This window comes from Eubalaena glacialis, chromosome 2 (genome assembly GCF_028564815.1).
Source record: "Eubalaena glacialis isolate mEubGla1 chromosome 2, mEubGla1.1.hap2.+ XY, whole genome shotgun sequence".
In the NCBI taxonomy this organism is placed as follows: Eukaryota; Metazoa; Chordata; class Mammalia; order Artiodactyla; family Balaenidae; genus Eubalaena; species Eubalaena glacialis.
The window spans coordinates 170,248,667-170,270,713 of NC_083717.1; the positions used below are offsets into that span (position 1 = coordinate 170,248,667).

At 38.9% G+C, this 22,047-nt stretch overlaps 2 protein-coding genes across 2 annotated transcripts in view; one reads left to right on the top strand and one right to left on the bottom strand.

The window, feature by feature from the left end:
- The window catches only part of SPTLC2 (serine palmitoyltransferase long chain base subunit 2), a 119,953-nt gene that overhangs the window by 47,862 nt on the left and 50,044 nt on the right, over window positions 1–22,047 (bottom strand). The window lies entirely within an intron of this gene.
- LOC133085786 (small ubiquitin-related modifier 1-like) lies at window positions 2,000–21,222 on the top strand. Its single transcript, XM_061182956.1, has 2 exons — window positions 2,000–2,297; window positions 21,158–21,222. Exons 1-2 carry the CDS (start codon window positions 2,000–2,002, stop codon window positions 21,220–21,222), a joined length of 363 nt encoding a protein of 120 aa, XP_061038939.1.

Genomic DNA, 22,047 nt, shown 5'->3' on the forward strand with positions numbered 1-22,047 from the left:
TAACTGAACTTAATATTGTAAAACTGTCAACATTCCAAGGGAACCAGAGTTTAGAACCCAAAGTTGGGTCTTCACTGCCAAGCCCAATATGGAGGGAAAAAAGTTGATAGGCTTAGACAGAGTTTATTCACTCATTTACTTCTCCTGAAGCTGAAAAACATCAGAGGCAAATTTCAGTATCCAAAAAAAGTGGGCTAATCAACTGAGGATACTGTGATGGCTTTTTTTTTTTTAATATTTTTATCTATTTATTTGGTTGCACCAGGTCTTAGTTGCAGCAGGCAGGCTCCTTAGTTGCAGCCAGTGGGCTCCTTAGTTGGGGCTCATGGGCTCCTTAGTTACGGCTTGCCAGCTCCTTAGTTGTGGCATGTGAACTCTTAGCTGCAGCATGCATGTGGGATCTAGTTCCCTGACCAGGGATTGAACCTGGGCCCCCTGCATTGGGAGTGTGGAGTCTTAACCACTGTGCCACCAGGGAAGACCCCGTGATGGCTGATTTTTTTTTTAATTAATTAATTTATTTATTTATTTATTTATTTATGGCTGTGTTGGGTCTTCGTTTCTGTGCGAGGGCTTTCTCTAGTTGCGGCAAGTGGGGGCCACTCTTCATCGCGGTGCGCGGGCCTCTCATTATCGCGGCCTCTCCTGTTGCGGAGCACAGGCTCCAGACGCGCAGGCTCAGTAATTGTGGCTCACGGGCCTAGTTGCTCCGCGGCATGTGGGATCTTCCCAGACCAGGGCTCGAACCTGTGTCCCCTGCATTGGCAGGCAGATTCTCAACCACTGCGCCACCAGGGAAGCCCGGCTGATTTTATGTAACACCCTGACTAGGCTTCATGGGCCTCAGATATTCAGTCAAACATTACTCTGTATGTGTCTGTGGGGGTGTTTTGAATGAGTAACATTTAAATTGGCTGACTGCCCTATGTGAGTGAGCCACTTCCAATCAGCTGAAAGCCGTAAGAGGACAAAAAGGCCCTCCCAGGTAAGAAGGAATTCCTCCTGCCTGACTGTTAAGGTGGGACATTTTTTTTTTTTTTCTCCTGCCTTCATACTTGAACTGAAGCGTCAGCTCCTCCTGGATCTTGAGACTGATGGTATCTGGACTAGATCATTTGGGTCTCCAGTTTGCCTGCTGTACATCTTGAATCTTGTCAGTCTTTCTAATTCCATGAGCTGATGCCTTATAACATCTTTCTCTCCCTCTTTCCCTCTACCTCCCTGTAAAAATACTGCACAAGGAAAGTCCAGCAAATGCTTTATGATGATGATTTTAGCACTGATGCCTTAGAAAGCGTGGAATCCTCTCCAAGAGACAGCAATCTATTCATCTGACCAAGTTATTCCAGGTCCAATGGGACTTAGATGATACTTAACAGAAAATTTTCTTGAATAATGGCCATACTTTTACTTAGAAGTTAAGAACAATTTCTAACTGCTGTTAGAGCCACTTATCTTCTATTCTCTTTTCTACTTCTCTCTGCAAATGGCCACAATCCCCGGTACTACCATTTGAAGTATAAGCATAGAATTGGGAAGAATACTAACCCATATAATTACTGTACTTCACTTAAATGGTTTTGGTTATAAAGAAGAGATAAGGACCACTCCCTGCATCAAATATAAAAATGACCAAGTACTTCTTTTATCCTTTATCAACTGCAAAAACAAACAGCTCTCTAGGACCCCGGGAACAGAGCACCCTGTCACTGACAGGGTGTTGTTCAGGAAAAACTGAATGGGAGACATTACTCAAAATCACATAGAGCAGCAAATATCTTAGAATAAAAAATCTTGTAGCCATGCTCTCTATACATCCCCACAAGAGCAGGAAGGCTTCCTAAATTATTAAAAACTGAACAAGTAGGAGGCATAGCCGAAGTCCTTCCAGCCACAGTGTTGTGTTGTGGGGAAGACACGGATCTGTAAATCCTGGAGCAAGGCTCTGCCTACCCGAGGCCACTGCTGGGTGGAGACCCTGGGGGAAGCCACTGTCACCATGTCTGACCAGGAGGCAAAACCTTCAACTGAGGACTTGGGGGATAAGAAGGAAGGAGAGAACACTAAACTCAAAGTCATCAGACAGGATAGCAGTGAGATTCACTTCAAAGTGAAAATGATGACGCATCACAAGAAACTCAAAGAATCATACTGTCAAAGACAGGGAGTTCCCATGAATTCACTCAGGTTTCTCTTTGAAGGTCAGAGAATTGCTGATAATCACACTCCAAAAGAACTGGGAATGGAGGAAGAAGATGTGAATGAAGTTTATCAGGAACAAACGGGGGCATTCAATGGTTTAGATATTTTTATTTTTTATTCTTCTCCCTTAATCCTTTTTTATTTTTAAAAATAGTTCTTTTGTAATGTAGTGTTCAAAACAGAATTGAAAACTGGCACCCCATCTCTTTAAAACATCTGGTAATTTGAATTCTAGTGCCCATTATTCGTTATTGTTTGTTTTCACTGTGCTGATTTTTGGTGATCAAACCTCAGCCCCCTTCATATTGCCCTCTCCTTTTAAATAATTACATGTGTGCACAGAGAGGCCGTCTTTTCCAGGACTGTGCATTTGCACGCTTGTGATAAATAACAGTGACTAATGTGAGTGTTCATAATGACTTTCCAATTGGCCCTGAAGTTCTAGCATGTGATCGCTTCACTCCTGGACCGTGACTTTCAGTGGGAGATGGAAGTTTTTCAGAGAACTGAACTGTGGAAAAATGCCCTTTCCTTAGCTTAAAGCTACTTTTAAAGTCTGAGGGTCTGGACCAGAAGAACAGGAATATCAGGTTGGAGTCAAGATGACAGAGGTGGTGAGAATAATGACTAACTCCAAAGATGGCGTCACTGCAGAGAAAGCATTTTAAGATGAAAGAAAAACGTTGTTTGAAGATCTCAGAAACGTTCTACTTTTCATTAGCAGTTAAAGTTATTCATGCAGAAGTGTATACAACAGAACACTGCTCTTTTTGGTACTTTTTGGCCTGGGATATGGGTTTTAAATGGACACTGTCTGTACCAGCTTCATTAAAATAAACAAAATATTTGTTAAAAAAAAACTGAATAAGTAAAGGTAACAATGGGGGGAAAAAACCTTTTCTACAAGTAGTAGCAAATATTTGGTACTTGTTAAAATTTTGATAAATTTTGCTTATTTTATGAATCTTACAAATGTATAGATACTGAAGTTGATTTTCATGCCAACAGAAATATATTGATAATTAACAAGGTTAAACCATGAAGGAACTTCTACTTCATGATATATATATTTTTCACATTTAGATGATACTGTAGTGTGTGAGCTGGGCAGAAGAGGGATTAATCCTTAACTAGGCCCTAAAGTTTTCTTCGTTAAAGAATCAGTCTCTTCATTCGTCCTTCTAAATCATCAATGGTCACTCTCTTTGAACAGCTCTAAAGTGAGGGGGCAAAGCAGCAGACAACGCTCTCAACTCTCATCACAGCACTTTCTAGATCAATAAATTATGTACTTGTCACAAGTATCCAGTCAGGATGCATCACGAAGAGCAGCAACTCATGGCCTCCTAGAAAGGAGCAAGAGGGACAAAAGAATGCCAGCAAACACACAAATCAACTGACCTTTATGGTCATCCTTAGTTCTTTAACTTCTACATGAACACCTGCAGAGATGTAGATGAAAATTAACATCATTATATCTAAAAATATCTTAAAATACCAAAAGGGACTGGAGAAGGAAGTAGTGGTGGAAGAGAGAATAGAGCTTAGGATGTAAAGAAAAACATCAGTGAAGCTATTTTTAAAACCACACTATGCTGGAACTTGAATTTATCTGTTCATGTTTTTCACATGATCTCAGACAAAGAAGGATAAAGTATCATATTTAAAAGTGTTACCTTGGGACTTCACTGGTGGCACAGGGGTTAAGAATCCACCTGCCAATGCAAGGGACACGGGTTTGAGCCCTGGTCCAGGAAGATCCCACATACCACGGAGCAACTAAGCCCGTGCGCCACAACTACCGAGCCTGCGCTCTAGAGCCTGCAAGCCACAACTACTGAGCCCACGTGCCACAACTACTGAAGCCCGCATAATACCTAGAGCCCATGCTCCGCAACGAGAGGCCACCGCAATGAGAAGTCCACACACTGCAACAAAGACTAGCCCCCGCTCGCCACAACTAGAGAAAGCCCGTGTGCAGCAACGAAGACCCAATGCAGCCAAAAATAAAAATAAATAAATAAATAAATTTATTAAATAATTAAAATTAAAATGTTACCTAAAACAAAAGTAAAAGAAATATTAGCTAAAAGGCAGGGCAGACTGACTTTAATAACACTTAAGTCCCAATTAAATGGCACTAGAAAATCTTCCCGTTAGGCTCTTAAGAGTTCCAGGGAACGGGAAAATAAATGTACCTTTCTGCTCCAGTGAACAGTCTTGTAAAAGGGATATTTATAAGGGACTTTCAGGAAGCAAGAGTTCAGTAACTTTGGAACCCTGAAGCAAAATGAGTGGGAACTAGGTTTACCATCTTCTAGACCAGCCCCCTGTTTTGCTAGACTGTCGACAAATATCAAAGTGCTCAGCTTGGGCGACTGTCAAGTTAATGAACATCAAAGCAGACAGCCTGCCCCTCCCTACCCTAGGGATACTGTTCTAAAGCAGCCCTTTGGTTCTTTATCTCCCTACAAGAATGCATACAAGTATTTGAATCTACTCTCCCATTATTACTACTGCTATTTCTCTCCTCAGCAACTAGAGCAACTCGTTAACACCAAGCACTGCGGTGAATTCCTTTCACAAGCACTTGTTTATCACCCTCTCCCTAGTAGTAGTTTAATCCTTTAATTAGTTTTAATGCCCAAAACTAGGATTTCCTGAGGACTGCCACAGGATCTGCAACAAGCAGCAGGGGCCAAGGCTTTAAGTTGTTGATTCAATATAATCAAGAATTTTAAAAAATGGTTGCTAACGCACAGCCAGAAACAGGGCCCTAAACAAGAGGAAGAAAAGAGGCCAAGCGCCTCTGACATATTAAGGAACTGAGTTTTAAAGGGTGCCAGCTCACAATTAGGACAGAAAGGCTTAATTTGTCCAAAGACTGTCCTACTGTCCTCCTTTGGTACTGGAACATATCACAAGCTACTTTTAGACAGAAATGAAGGGATGACGAAATATGCGTACTGTGGTCAAGCACCCATGGACAGATGAAGAGGGTTAGCAAATACAGCAATCACTGGTGAAGGCGAGGCTTGGAATTAAACTAGTTTCAGAGGCAGAAGGCAAGGCACTAAGTAAGAATTTCACAAAACTGATTAGTATTGAACATTTAGAAAAAAGAGTATATAGTGAGCAAGGCCTTTTGTAGGTTACGTACAAAATTTGAGAATCTGAATTAATAGGCTATAAAAAATACAAGTAGCATTAAAAAAAAGTAAAACAAAATAATTCCAACCAGCCTTAAGAGGCCTGAACATAGGTCTCTGAATCCTTAGTTGTCTCTTTTCCCTCCCCTAATTTGTTCTAACTTCACCTATGCCACTGATTCATTCAGCAAGGATCATCAGCTCTTTAGAAGGAAGCATCAATACATTTAGATTTCCAAAAACAATGAAAATTGACAACTTAACATCACCACCAAACTCCTGTTCCACAAGCCAATATTTCCCTTATTTTTCTTTTAAAAGAAACAGATCAAACATCTTGTCTTCCAATTTCCTTTCTTTTCCCCAATTACCACCAATCAGTAGAGTTGCTTTTGGTTCTCAATGATGTAAACGAGCTCAAGAAAAAAAAGAGACAGAGAGAATCCTCAGATCTCTTAAAAGTTAGTTTGCATTATTAATTGAGATTTTCTTTAAAATGCATAGTCTAAGGCCTTGTCCACCAAGACTCATGGTCTGGTGGAACAGACTCGAATCCACATTTTTAACAAGCTCTTAACTGTGGTGCTCAACCCTGGCTGCACATTAGAATCATCTGGGGTGCTTTTAAATAACATCCTGCAGGAGCCTCACCCCCAGATAGTCATGGGTCTGCAAAGGCGCGTGACATTGGCATTATTACTAATTTTTAAGCTTTCCTGTGTGTGAGCAAGGTTAGGAACCACCATACTAAAAGTAACTTTGACGCCGGTGATCCATGGACAAAGTTTGAGAACAGGGGCTTAAAAGAGTATACCTTAATGAGATCCTTCTGAAACTCATTCCACTGTCAACGTAGATAGCAGGCAGATACAAGTATTTAGATAATTTATTTTTTCTAAACCACAGATGACAATTAAAAAAAAAAATCAATTGCTCTTCAAAAAGCTCTCAAATCTTAAGGAGAGCCTTAAGGAGGATATCTGGTTCTTAACTGAGAAGAGTCCATCTATCTTGTCACTTATTTATACATATTAAGTATTCCTGTGGCAATAAACTGCAATAAAGTTGATGAAAATCTAGGATCAAGTCTCCTAGATAAAGCCCTCAAAAATAATTCTGGGGGAGGGACTTCCCTGACAGTCTAGAGGTCAAGACCCTGTGCTTCCACCGCAGGGGTCACAGGTTCAATCCCTGGTCGAGGAACTAAGACCCCACATGCTGCACAGTGCAGCCAAAATTAAATAAAAGAAAAAATAAAAAAATAAAAAAATAATTTGGGGGGAAAAAAGCAATTCCAACTGTGTTAATATTGAGAAAGGGACTTCCCTGGTGGCGCAGTGGTTAAGACTCTGTGCTCCCAATGCCTGGAGACCGGGTTCAATCCCTGGTCAGGGAACTAGATCCCACATGCATGCCACAACTAACAGTTCGCATGCCACAACTAAGGAGCCCATGAGCCGCAACTAAGGAGCCCGCCTGCTGCAACTAAGACCCGGCACAACCAAATAAATAAATAAAATAAATATTAAAAAAAAAAAGATTGAGAAAGTTATTCCTCTTCAACAAACAAAACAGAGACTGGGCTATAAAGCTGACAAATTATAAGTGATGAGAAGAAATGGCCATTCATCTCAGCCAAACAGTAACTGAACAAATCAAATCATGGAAAAAAATCTTTAAAATTAATTTTATTATGAAATAAAACTAAGGTAGTTCACCCACTTCAATCTTAAAAAAATAACAATAATACGATTCACAGTAGTTTAATTAAGAGTTTAGTTCCCTTATATCATCTTACCACATCTTCTGCAATATGAGGGACATCGACTTCGGGGCTCCTTTCCTGTCCAAGGGGAACATCCTCAAACTCCTTATTTATGTTGTGCATTAATAACAACATTCTACTAAATGAACAAGTCTACATTTGTTCAAAGGTTAGCTTCCAGCCTGCTGCCTGTGGGCATCTTAACAGCCAGCTTAAAACAAACTCTGAAACAAGACGCAAAAGGAGAGACCACTCTTGTGCCAAGAAATTTTTATTAGCACTTGGACTTGGAGAAGAAATAGACAGACCGTGCTACAAAAGCTCTTGAGTATTCAGGATAGATTTCTCAAGCGGAGAGGGAGGTTAAAGGGGTTACTGATCCATGGAGAGGAAAGAGGTAGGCTTTCATTTGTAGTAGCGATTACTCACAACTAAACTTAGCTGTTTTTCTGAAAATTCGCAGACAAGAAATCAGAAAATTAAAAATAGATTATGAAGTGGATGGAGTTCAGGAAAGCTACATTCTACTTGAAGACAAAATATTGAGAAAACTTATCTTGTGTGTGAGCTCAATTTTCTCTACCTGTAAAGTGGTTATACTGCTTGCTGATTGCAGAAGGCTTAAGCCATTCGTTAAAAAGCCCTTTTTGCTAGATAATAAAGAGGCTACTTTACAGAAAGAAAATCTTTTTCTTTGATTGCTGGTAATTTACTAAAGTGATATATATTCCATAGGAAAAATCCATTTAGATAGAAAAATTAGTAAGAAACATAAAATCAATAAGATCTGAATTTGCTTCAAATAATTAGCTGGATTTAAGGAAGTTTAAGGGGGTTTTTGGGGGTGGGGGTGAGGGAGGAGGAGAAGGAAGGAGGAAAACCAAGAAAAGGGGAAGCTGAACAAAAGAAGAATTTATTTGTGGCTCTGAAACCAGTCCTTTCTGGAATCTTACCCCTACCACTAGACTATAAGCATTTTCAAAGGCAAGGATCATGTACTGTTCAACTCTGTACCCCTCAACAGCATACCCACCACAGGATACAGAGCAAGTGCTTGAGAAATGTTTGATAAATGAAGAATTAAATATTTCTCAACAGTGTTCTAGGCAGTAAGTTACAAGAAAGGAGGGATCTAATCTACTTTCCAGCATTAGATATACTGTTAAACTGTACTGTGGCTAAGAATTAAACTGTGTTCACTAGAAAACTTGATTTTTACTTAGATGAATCTCTAATAGTGAATAAACAAATTACATAAAAGCAGATACATAATAATAAAGAAAAAAGTGGAACCCAAATATTCCTAGGCTCAGAAAGCATAGGGATTGGAAAGAAGGGTACCCAGGTTCAACCAAATGAAAAGCCCGCCTGCCAAAGGTAACAAGTGGATGTCAGCACCCCCTCTCCAGAAGCAGGAAATTCTCTTTATGACCACTCCCACCACAACCCTCTCTCAAGACTGTTTTCTTTAACAGTTCTGCCCCCTCAGCATGGGGATCCTGGAATGCTTTAAAAAAAAAAAAAAAAAAAAAAAAAAAAGCTTTAAAAAAAAGGATGGGCAGAGAATTTGAATAGAAATTAAAAAAAAAAAAAAAAAAGCTTCTCAGTTCTAATTAGCTTTTGACAGTTCCTGGGATTCTCAAGGTGATCATTTTAACACCTCATTAACAAGTCTATTATAGGAATTAATTCAAATGAGCCAAACCGAATTTTAATTAAACCTCGATCTGCCCAAGGTATTCTTTTTCTTCCTCCTATGCCAACAGCCACCTGAATGAGCTCTCAGTTCCCTTCAATACTAAGAAGTACAAAAAGTGCAGTTTTCTACAAAGAAAGTTATTTCTGTCATCATATTAAAATTTATCTAGTAAAATGTACCTATCTAGTTTATTTTGTTCAACAATTTGGCCATTCTGGCTTAACATTCAAGTATACAAGCAACGTACTTTAAGAACCCATTAATTTTCTAATATTTCTCGATCATGTGTGTGTTCATTCATTCACCAAATTTATCAAAAGGCTACTAGATTTCAGACACTAAGCTAGGTGCTGTGCTTGTTATTAACTACACCTTTGGACAGAAATAAAATACATCAAAGCACAACTCTGGAAAATGGAAAAGCGCAATTTTAGTTCCTTTGGTCAGACATTTTGCCTTGATTCATAAATAGATCTTACAGCTAAATTTCTATTACTGTACATGGATTAGTGACATGTGAAGTAAAATCTAGAATTTCAAATGTCTCGTGTAATTTGTCAGAATTTCCTAGGTCTCATTTTTTTCTACTCATCAGCCTGTTCTAACTCAGTATGTCTACTCAAGGTACAAACACAATTCCTAACCACTGTTATCTTAGGTAAGACAGCTCTTAGGTGGTTCCTAGGTAAGACGGCTCTCATTATCTACCCATCACTCTAGTCACATGGCCCTCTCTTCTTTGAGAAAAGGATAGGAATTGGAGGGGAAATGTGGAAAAGATTGGGAGAAAGAAGAAAGGAGTGCTTACAAAGTAGGGTAGGGAAAGGATCTCAACTTCCCCTGCATGCTGCAGCTTTTCTGAAGGCTCTACACTCTTATCACCAAAGAATAACAAGTCTTCCCACAAAAAAGATGAAAACATTTATCAATAATCAACCACAGACTATTTGTGTGTATGTTTAAGCCTTACTTTCAAACTTATCTTAGGCAGGATTTACTTTCATGTAAGTTATTAATGTACTCTGGAGTCTAAAACAAAAAGTTTTAAATATAAAAGAAACATATTCAATCTGGTAAAATAAAATTCTAATAGTACAGAAAATTATTAAAAAAAAAAAAAAAATAGAAGTTTCCCTCCTCCACCCAGCCACCTCCATTCCCACTCCCAGCAAGAAGCTCCAGGCTCTGTTTCTGGCTCTCTTCGTGGCTAGTACCAAAATGCTGCATAATAAACTTACACCTCTGCTGCCTCTTTCGTCAACCCTGGATGGTGCTTAGATAAGGCATCTGTACTCCTACTTTCCATGTTTCCTCCACTAATCACCACCACTTTTTGTAATATTACTATTTTAAAATTCTTCTAGTGGCTAGTTATCTTTATAAATTTAAAGACTATTTCTTTCTTTTTTCTTTTTTTTGGCTGCGCTGCGTGGCTTGCAGAATCTTAGTTCCCCGACCAGGGACTGAACCCACAGAAGTGAAAGCACCGAGTCCTAACCACTGGACTGCCAAGGAGTTCCCTAAAGACTATTTCGTATTTCAAAATGTGTTGTTTATAAACTTAAGACGGTATCTACTGACTCTGAAGAGAAAAAATAAAGTATGAATACTAATAAGATACACAGGACTCAGAAACTTAATTCATTCAGGACAAAACCAAAAATTATTAGACATGCTGAATGTGGCAATAATAAACTTCATATACTCATTGGAATTATGCTATTATTAGCCAATTAGCTACATGTTAAAGAGAAAAAAATCAAAATTCAGTGACATAAAATACTTGAGATATACAGTCAAAATTATAATGAAGGGGGGGCAACAGAGGGGTGAAGGGTGGGAGGCACAGACTACTGGGTGTAAGATAGGCTCAAGAATGTAGTGTACAACACAGGGAATATAGCCAACATTTAGTAATAACTGTAAATGGAAAGTAACCTTTAAAAATTGTTTAAAAAATTAAAAATTTTTTAAATTAAAAAAAATCTTATTTACATTTAAAAATTGCAATGAAAAGGCTTAGAGATTTCATTATATGTTTAGTATTTTATGACTGGGACAACAATTGTAACATCTATCATATAAGTCTATTGATTGACTTACACACTTTGAAGAAAACATTGTGTTCAAACATTAAGCACTGGCTCTGTGAGACAAAATTATAAATGTGAGATATAAAGTTGTGAAACATGGCTTTTGGAAGGAAAAAATGAATCAGCACAAAGGTGTCATAAAAGACAGCATTTCAGTTTGTTGTGAACAATGAACAGAATTTCGGTGACAGGAGGATGAGCATTCTGTCAAGAGGCACCAAATTGCTTTAAATGAGGGTACAGGAAAAGATGGTTAAGCTAAAATCAAACTATAGAGGATCTCAAACATCATATAAAGAATTGAACTTTATTCTGTAGGCAACTAGGAGTTACTAAAGACTGTTATTCTCTATTTCGGCATCTTTAGGCAGACAACAACAGAAGCTGTATGTTAGGAAGATTAATAAGTGGTACAGGAAAGACTGGAGCAAGGAAAAGGCAGTTATGGGTGGTGCAACTGTTTAAGGAACAGGGAGTCAGGGTCTGAAATAGTCACATGGCAGTGGGAATAAGCAGAAGTGACAGGCAGAATCAACAGATTTTGACTTAGACATGGGGAAACATGGCTACGATTTCAGGCCTACATAACCTGAAGACAGTTATATATTTAGTTAAGAAGATGAAGAGAGGATACAATGAGAAAAAGCAGCATAACTTCTGTGCTGTTCCTGTTAAAGATACGTAGGCTGAATCTTAATCACGAGGAAACACTAGATGAACACAAATTGAGGGATATTCTGTATAATAACTGGCCTAAAATTGTTAAAAGTGTCAACGTCATGGAAATCAAAGAAAGACTGAGGAACTGTGACTGAAGAAGAGTAAAGAGACGTGACAACTAAGTACAAAAGGTGACTCTAAACCACATCCACAGCCTCAGGATGCTGGTCTGAGGAACAGACAGTAATAATGTATCATTATTAGTTACTGAAATAATTAATAACATGTTCATATTAGTTAATTAAATAACATATTAGTGTAAATTTCTTGCTGTGGTCGGTTGTATTATGGTTATGCAGGAAAATGCCTTTGTAGGAAGCACACACTAAAGCATTTGGGATGATGGGGCTTCAGATCAGCAACTAACTCAATTGGTTCAGGAAAGAAGTTTTTTTTTGTGCTGTACTTCAAACTTTTATGTAAGTTTGTGATTGTTTTACAGATAAGAAAAAGATTTAAAAACATTATGATGAGGGGACTTCCCTGGTGGTCCAGTGGTAAAGAATCTGCCTTCCAAAGCTGGGGATGTGGGTTCGATCCCTGGTTGGAGAACTAAGATCCCGCATGCCTCAGGGCAACTAAGCCCACATGCCACAACTAGGGAGCGTGCACGGCACAAACTACACAGCCCATGCACTCTGGAGCCCACGTGCCACAACTAGAGAGAAGCCCTCGTGCCGCAATGAAGAGCCCATGTGCTGCAATGAAAGATCCCGCATGCCACAACTAAGACCGGACACAGCCAAAAATATAAATAAATAAGTAAATAAAATAAATATTTTAAAAAAATTACGATGAGAAACATCAACTCTGCCATATGACTACAGGTCTACTTCACAGAATTTAGGGACAAACATTTTAAATTACTGTGACCTTTTTTTCATAATTTTTAGTTCTCTTCCCCAGCCTCCAGTTCCTTAAAGCCAATAAGGAAAAGCAAGAACACCAAGGAAGATTAGAATGCTCCTGTTTTTCCCTACAATGTCCATTTGTTTCCAGAAGTTGCAGGAAGTTTCAAAAAATGAAATAATATATACATTTAAAAATAAAAGACATAGGAAAGATGATCGTTGTACAGCAACAAGAGACGTGCACTACATATCAACAAGGGTTCCTATTGGGCCAAGAAAGAAGAAAATAAATACTTTTGTAGAGGTAATATATGAGCTCCTTAAGATCCTAAATCAGTCTCAAAAATGAAATTCTGCCTCAAATTTATGATCATATATAAAATGCTAACAGCTCCAATAACAGAGTAGCTTAGAGAAGATACATAAATTCATGATCTTAAAACATACATCCACACACACACACACACACACACACACACCTTTCCAACAAAGTATGTTCAGAAAAGTGAATCTGAGTCTCAAAGGGGTAAGGGTGTGGTAATGAGATTAGAACCCATAGATGGTAGTGCAAGCGGCCCAGGGAAAAAACAAACCAAAAAATGCTGTGCTGTTCAAGATGGCGGAGTAGAAGGACGTGTGCTCACTCCCTCTTGCGAGAGCACAGGAATCACAACTAACTGCTGAACAATCGTTGACAGGAAGACACTAGAACTCACCAAAAAAGATATCCCACATCCAAAGACAAAGGAGAAGCCACAATGAGACGGAAGGAGGGGTGCAATCACAATAAAATCAAATCCTATAACCACTGGGTTGGTGACTCACAAACTGGAGAACACTTACACCACAGAAGTCCACCCACTGGAGTGAAGGTTCTGAGCCCCACGTAAGGCTTCCCAACCTGGGGGTCCGGCAACAGGAGGAGGAATTCCTAGAGAATCAGATTTTGAAGACTAGAGGGATCTGACTGCAGCACGTCAGACTACACTCTTGGAGGGCACACACAAAGTAGTGTGTGCATCAGGACCCAGGGGAAGGAGCAGTGACCCCACAGGAGACTGAACCAGACCTACCTGCTAGTGTTGGAGGGTCTCCTGCAGAGGCGGGGGGTGGCTGTGGCTCACCATGGGGACAAGGACACTGGCAGCAGAAGTTCTGGGAAGTACTCCTTGGCGTGAGCCCTCCTAGAGTCCGCCATCAGTCCCACCAAACAGCCGGGTAGGCTCCAGTGCTGGGTCACCTCAGGCCAAACAACCAACAGGGAGGGAACGCAGCCCCACCCATCAACAGACAAGCAGATTAAAGTTTTACTGAGCTCAGGTAGGCTCCAGTGCTGGGTCGCCTCAGGCCAAACAACCAACAGGGAGGGAACGCAGCCCCACCCGTCAACAGACAAGTGGATTAAAGTTTTACCGAGCTCCGCCCACCAGAGCAACACCCAGCTCTACCCACCACCAGTCCCTCCCATCAGGAAGCTTGCACAAGCCTCTTAGATAGCCTTATCCACCAGAGGGCAGACAGTAGAAGCAAAAACTACAATTCTGCAGCCCGTGGAATGAAAACCACATTCACAGAAAGACAGACAAAATGAAAAGGCACAGGACTATGTACCAGATGAAGGAACAAGATAAAACCCCAGAAAAACAACTAAATGAAGTGGAGATAGGCAACATTCCAGAAAAAGAATTCAGAATAATGATAGTGAAGATGATCCAGGACCTCAGAAAAAGAATGGAGGCAAAGATTGAGAAGATGCAAGAAATGTTTAACAAAACCTAGAAGAATTAAAGAACAAACAAACAGAGATGGACAATACAATAACTGAAATGAAAACTACACTAGAAGGATTCAACAGCAGAATAACTGAGGTAGAAGAACGGATAAGTGACCTGGAAGACAGAATGGTGGAATTCACTGCTGCGGAACAGAATAAAGAAAAAAGAATGAAAAGAAATGAAGACAGCCTAAGAGACCTCTGGGACAACATTAAACGCAACAGCATTCGCATTACAGGGTTCCAAGAGGAGAAGAGAGAGAGAAAGGACCCAAGAAAATATTTGAAGAGATTATAGTCGAAAACTTCCCTAACATGGGAAAGGAAATAGCCACCCAAGTCCAGGAAGCACAGAGAGTCCCAGGCAGGATAAACCCAAGGAGAAACACGCCGAGACACACAGTAATCAACTTGACAAAAATTAAAGACAAAGAAAAATTACTGAAAGTAACAAGGATAAAACGACAAATAACATACAAGGGAACTCCCATAATGTTAACAGCTGATTTCTCAGCAGAAAATCTACAAGCCAGAAGGGAGTGACATGATATATTTAAAGTGATGAAAGGGAAGAACCTACAACCAAGATTACTCTACCCGGCAAGTATCTCATTCAGATTCAACAGAGAAATCAAAAGCTTTACAGACAAGCAAAAGCTAAGAGAATTCAGCACCACCAAACGAGCTCTACAACAAATGCTAAAGGAATTTCTCTAAGTGGAAAACACAAGAGAAGAAAAGGACCTACAAAAACAAACCCATAACAATTAAGAAAATGGTAATAGGAACATACATGTCGATAATTACCTTAAACGTGAATGGATTAAATGCTCCAACCAAAAGACACAGGCTTGCTGAATGGATACAAAAACAAGACCCATCTATATGCTGTCTGCAAGAGACCCACTTCAGACCTAGGGACACATACAGACTGAAAGTGAGGGGATGCAAATGGAAATCAAAAGAAGCTGGAGTAGCAATACTCGTATCAGATAAAATAGACTTTAAAATAAAGAATGTTACAAAAGACAAGGAAAGACACTATATAATGATCAAGGGATCAATCCAAGAAGAAGATATTACAATTATAAATATGTATGCACCCAACACAGAAGCACCTCAATACATAAGGCAAATGCTAACAGCTATAAAAGAGGAAATCGACAGTAACACAAAAACAGTGGAGGACTTTAACACCTCACTTACACCAATGGACAGGTCATCCAGGCAGAAAGTTAATAAGGAAACACAAGCTTTAAATAACACAATAGACCAGATAGATTTAATTGACATTAATAGGACAGTCCATCCAAAAACAGCAGATTACTCTTTCTTCTCAAGTGCACACGGAACATTCTCCAGGATAGATCACATCTTGGGTCACAAATCAAGCCTCGGTAAATTTAAGAAAATCGAAATCATATCAAGCATCTTTTCTGACAATGCTATGAGGTTAGAAATTAATTACAGGGGAAAAAAACATAAAAAATACAAACACATGGAGGCTAAACAATACATTATTAAATAACCAAGAGATCACTGAAGAAATCAAAGAGGAAATCAAAAAATACCTAGAGACAAATGACAATGAAAACAAAATGATCCAAAACCTAAGGGATGCAGCAAAAGCAGTTCTAAGAGGGAAGTTTATAGCAATACAATCTTACCTCAAGAAACAAGAAAAATCTCAGATAAACAATCTAACCTTACACCTAGAAGAACTAGAGAAAGAAGAACAAACAAAACCCAAAGTTAGTAGAGGGAAAGAAATCATAAAGATCAGAGCAGAAATAAATGAAATAGAAACAAAGAAAACAGATCATAAAGATCAGAGCAGAAAAATCATAAAAATCATAAAGATCAGAGCAGAAATAAATGAAATAGAAACAAAGATCAATAAATCTTAAAGCTGGCTCTTTGAGAAGATAAACAAAACAGATAAACCTTTAGCCAGACTCATCAAGAAAAAGAGGGAGAGGACTCAAATCAATAAAATCAGAAATGAAAAAGGAGAAGTTACAACAGACACTGCAGAAACAGAAAACATCATTAAGAGACTACTACAAGCAACTCTATGCCAATAAAATGGACAACCTGGAAGAAATGGACAAATTCTTAGAAAGGTATAACCTTCCAAGACTGAACCAGGAAGAAACAGAAAATATGAACAGACCAATCGCAAGTAATGAAACTGAAACTGTGATTAAAAATCTTCCAACAAACAAAAGTCCAGGACCAGATGGCTTCACAGGTGAATTCTATCAAACATTTAGAAGAGCTAACACCCATCCTTCTCAAACTCTTCCAAAAAATTGTGGAGGAAGGAACACTCCAAAACTCATTCTATGGGGCCACCATCACCCTGATACCAAAACCAGACAGAGATACTACAAAAAAAGGAAATTACAGGAAAATATCACTGATGAACATAGATGCAAAAGTCCTCAACAAAATACTAGCAAACAGAATCCAACAGCACATTAAAATGATCATACACCATGATCAAGTGAGGTTTATCTCAGGAATGCAAGGATTCTTCAGTATATGCAAGTCAATCAGTGTGATAAACCATATTAACAAATTGAAGGAGAAAAACCATATGATCATCTCAATAGATGCAGAAAAAGCTTTTGACAAAATTCAACACGATTTATGATAAAAACTCTCCAGAAAGTGGGCATAGAGGGAACCTATCTCAACATAATAAAGGCCATATATGACAAACCCAGAGCAAACATCATTCTCGATGGTGAAAAACTGAAAGCATTTCCTCTAAGATCAGGAACAAGACAAGGATGCCCACTCTCGCCACTATTATTTGACATAGTTTTGGAAGTCCTAGTCATGGCAATCAGAGAAGAAAAAGAAATAAAAGGAATACAAATTGGAAAAGAAGTAAAACTGCCACTGTACAGAGATCAATATACATTCTCTATACATAGAGAATCCTAAAGATGCCACCAGTAAACTACTAGAGCTAATCAATGAATTTGGTAAAGTTGCAGGATACAAAATTAATGCACAGAAATCTCTTGCATTCCTATACACTAACAACGAAAGATCATAAAGAGAAATTAAGGAAACAATCCCATTCACCACTGCAACAAAAAGAATAAAATACCTAGGAATAAACCTACCTAAGGAGGTAAAAGACCTGTACTCAGAAAACTATAAGACACTGATGAAGGAAATCAAAGACGACACAAACAGATGGAGAGATATACCATGTTCTTGGATTGGAAGAATCAATATTGTGAAAATGATTATACTACCCAAAGCAATCTACAGATTCAATGCAATCCCTATCAAATTACCAATGGCATTTTTTACAGAACTAGAACAAAAAATCTTAAAATCTGTATGGACACAAAAGACCCCAAATAGCCAAAGCAGTCTTGAAGGAAAAAAACAGAGCTGGAGGAATCAGATTCCCTGACTTCAGGTTATACTACAAAGCTACAGTAATCAAGACAGTATGGTACTAACACAAAAACAGAAATATAGATCAATGGAACAGGATAGAAAGCCCAGAGATAAACCCATGCACCTATGGTCAACTAATCTATGACAAAGGAGGCAAGGATATACAATGGAGAAAAGACAGTCTCTTCAATAAGTGGTGCTGGGAAAACTGGACAGCTACATGTAAAAGAATGAAATTAGAACACTCCCTAACACCATACACAAAAATAAACTCAAAATGGATTAAAGACCTAAATGTAAGACCGGACACTATAAAACTCTTAGAGGAAAACATAGGAAGAACACTCTTTGACATAAATCACAGCAAGATCTTTTCTGATCCACCTCCTAGAGTAATGGAAATAAAAACAAAAATAAACAAATGGGACCTAATGAGACTTAAAAGCTTTTGCAAAGCAAAGGAAACTACAAACAAGACGAAAAGACAACCCTCAGAATGGGAGAAAATATTTGCAAACGAATCAATGGACAAAGGATTAATCTCCAAAATATATAAACAGCTCATGCAGCTCAATATTAAAAAAACAAACAACCCAATCCAAAAATGGGCAGAAGACCTAAATAGACATTTCTCCAAAGAAGACATACAGATGGCCAAGAAGCACATGAAAAGCTGCTCAACATCACTAATTATTAGAGAAATGCAAATCAAAACTACAATGAGGTATCACCTCACACCAGTTAGAATGGGCATCATCAGAAAATCTACAAACAACAAATGCTGGGGAGGGTGTGGAGAAAAGGGAACCCCCTTGCACTACTGGTGGGAATGTAAATTGATACAGCCACGATGGAGAACAGCACGGAGGTTCCTTAAAAAACGAAAAATAGAATTACCATATGATCCAGCAATCCCACTACTGGGCATATACCCAGAGAAAACCATAATTCAAAAAGACACACGCACCCCACTGTTCACTGCAGCACTATTTACAGTAGCCAGGTCATGGAAGCAACTTAAATGCCCATCGACAGAAGAATGGATAAAGAAGATGTGGTACATATATACAATGGAATATTACTCAGCCATAAAAAGGAACAAAATTGGGTCATTTGTAGGGACATGGATGGACTTAGAGACTGTCATACAGAGTGAAGTAAGTTAGAAAGAGAAAAAACAAATATCGTATATTAACATATATATGTGGAATCTAGAAAAATGGTACAGATGAACCGGTTTGCAAGGCAGAAATAGAGACACAGATGTAGAGAACAAACGTATGGACACCAAGGGGGGAAGTGGGGGGGGGGGTGATGGGGTGGTGGGATGAATTGGGAGTTTGGGATTGACATGTATATACTAATATGTATAAAAGAGATAACGAAAAAGAACCGGTTGTATAAAAATAAATAAATAAATGCTGTGCTAATTGTAGCTTATTTAAAGCCTCTAGTCCTATAATTCTTTGAATTATTTGAAACTGAAACAGGAGGAAAAAATAAGTAAAAAAGGAAATCAAGTTCCTGGTGACTCTTCGCTGTCTTTAGCCATCTGCAAGGGAATTCCATTGCGTCGGCATCCTGTTTGGTGAGAAAAGCTTCTGGAGTGGCCCCACAGGAAGGACTGTTTATGACGAAATAGGTTTACACAACAGAGAAATTAAAAACATGCAATATATAAAACTATTATGTCTTACAAAAAGGAGAAAATATTATGTCAAAAATGAGCTTTTTCAAATAGTGCTTAATATTTGCATGCCTGGTAACAAAAGTCAGAGAATAATAGTAAGGACATGACAAGAAAACCAGCTTCTTACTTCTAATATTCCCTTAAACCAACATTAAATCTAGGACCAAGCCCTAACATTACATGATCTTTTCCCCTCTCATTCCTAAATAGAAATCATATGTGAGATATTTGCCACAAAGTAAAGAAAGAGTTCTTCCATTTGCAATATCAGCATTATCATGTAACAGTCTCTTCTGTTCATATATGGGTTACACTTTCCTTCCCCCATTCCCAACTCACAGCGCTACTGAAATTCACTGAAAGAAAAACACTGGTATAGGTCTTAGACAAATCTGACTCTTTCTAGACAAATTTCTTCAAAATATAATCATGGGTATATTATATTCTGTACTTTTCATGAAATCTGAAGGGCCAGTAAAATTCTTAACCTATCTGAAACAGCCCACAAGCCTGCCAATATTAAAAAGCCCACAGAAACAATTCAAGAATTTGAGTTTGATACTAGACAAGGCAAGAGAACCAGTGTGTCTGTGTTTTCATACCAACCTAACACCCCTGCAGGACAAGACTCTCTCCGCTGTCCTCACCTCACTCACTCACCCTCAGGCACTCTACCTATACTATTATGCTCCTGCCACAGTGGCCTTCATACTATTGCTGAACATGGAGTCACCTACATCTCAGGGCCTTCTAGCCCTGGATTTTCAGGGTTAAATTCCCATCTCTCTCAAGTGCTCCATAAAATCTTACCGTCTCAATGACCACCCTATTTAGAATTACAAACTGCGTCTCCAGAACTCCTCAACACCTACCTTTCTGCTTTTTCCCAGAGTACTTACCACCTTCTAGCAACTGTATAATTTATTTCCCTTATTAGAAACCCCGCAAGGCAGGAATTTGGAGGTATTTTATTCTTTGATGAATCAGCACCTACCACACACTGCAGGCACTCAAATATGTGGTGAATGATTAATAAAACTTCAATTTTTCTATGGTACAGTAATCTCTGGGATTAATACAACAGCCCACTACCCTCTACAGCCCCAGTAACCCCCAAGTATACACCTCATTCAAATGATCTGCTTGGATGCCCACTGCCTATGGATTCTGATTCACAGAGTCTAACATGTAGCGAGATACTCAATGTTTGTGGAATTAATGAAATTCAGTCTTCTGAATATATAAGATTAAGTTTCTCTTAAGGTAGGTGACTTCTATTATAAAATCACACTCAGATAATTAATTGCAGATACCTCTATTTTAAAGGTCACCTTAAGGCATAGTCAAAAGGCTACTGTCTGGTTCCACCTTTTTTTCTTCAAGGACAATGAAAAGATGCATTAAATGATGTCATAAAAATAAGCATTGCCTTAACCCACTCAAATCTAAAAGAAATCAGGCCAAATTTAAATAGGATCAGGTAGCAGGCTTTATGAGAAGTGGTTAGATTTTTATTATCCTCTATTCTGGGAGAGAAACAACGTAACCAGTAGAAGTCTGTCACACTAATTAAAAGTTTTAGGGACTAATTTTAAAATATATTATCTAAAGGCTGGTAGTGGCAAGTTTTAAAAATGGCCACAAATTCTTTGACCTGCCTCCCATTTGCGGTGGAGTCTGATTCCCTATGCCTTGCAATCTGGGCTGGCCTTGGTGACTTGCTTGTTAACAACAGATCACAGAAGGTCATGGGGTTTCAGCAGGTTCTTTGGGAATGCTTGCTCTCTGCAGGGTCCTATCTGGATACCTGGTCACCACGCTGTGAGGAGCCCACGCCACATGGAAAGGACACGTGAAGGTGCTCTGGTCAACAGCCTCCGCTGAGCCCAACCTTCAAGTCACTCCAGCCCAGGTGATGTGTAAGTGAAGAAGCCTCCAGATGATCCCAGCCCCCAGCCATCAGAGTCTTCCCTAGCCGCCTGGGTCTTCCAAGTTCAAGCCCCAGACATTGTGGAGCAAAGACAAGCTATCCCTGCTGTGCCCTGACCGAATTCCTGACCCGCAGAATCTGTGAGCATAAAAAGATGGCTGTTGTTTCACACCACTAAGCTTAGGGGGTGGTCAGAGAGGCAATAGATAAACTGGAAAATGAGTGCTAACCCAAAGTCTATATCTAATTACCATATTTCATTTTCTGTCTACCAGTAGAGCCTAGATTTCATTATTTAGCACAGATAAGTCATTTATCCAGAGGTCACGCATCACATGGATCCATGCTCTAGGATAGGGCAAAGAAATTATCCAAGGTAATTTTGAGAGCTGTTACCATTCGTTTTTCAGTCATCTAAAACTGTGTGCTGAATCAACAAGGCTGATGCACCTATGTCAAATAACTAGCTAAGTGCTAGCTATGTACATATATATACATATCTGAGCATAGATACACATACATTTACATATATGAGCATATATGTACACTCAGGTCAAAGCATACTATTTCTAGTAATACCTTATATGAGAGAGAGAAGATAACGTTGTAGCTTTGTTAGCAGGGAGCTTCTCACAAGGCTCCATGCGGTATTCACGACATTAATGAATTATATTCTTCCCCAAGGAATCAATTTATGAAACTGAAAATGATCAACACTTCCAAGAGATAACAAGGATGCATGTACCACAGA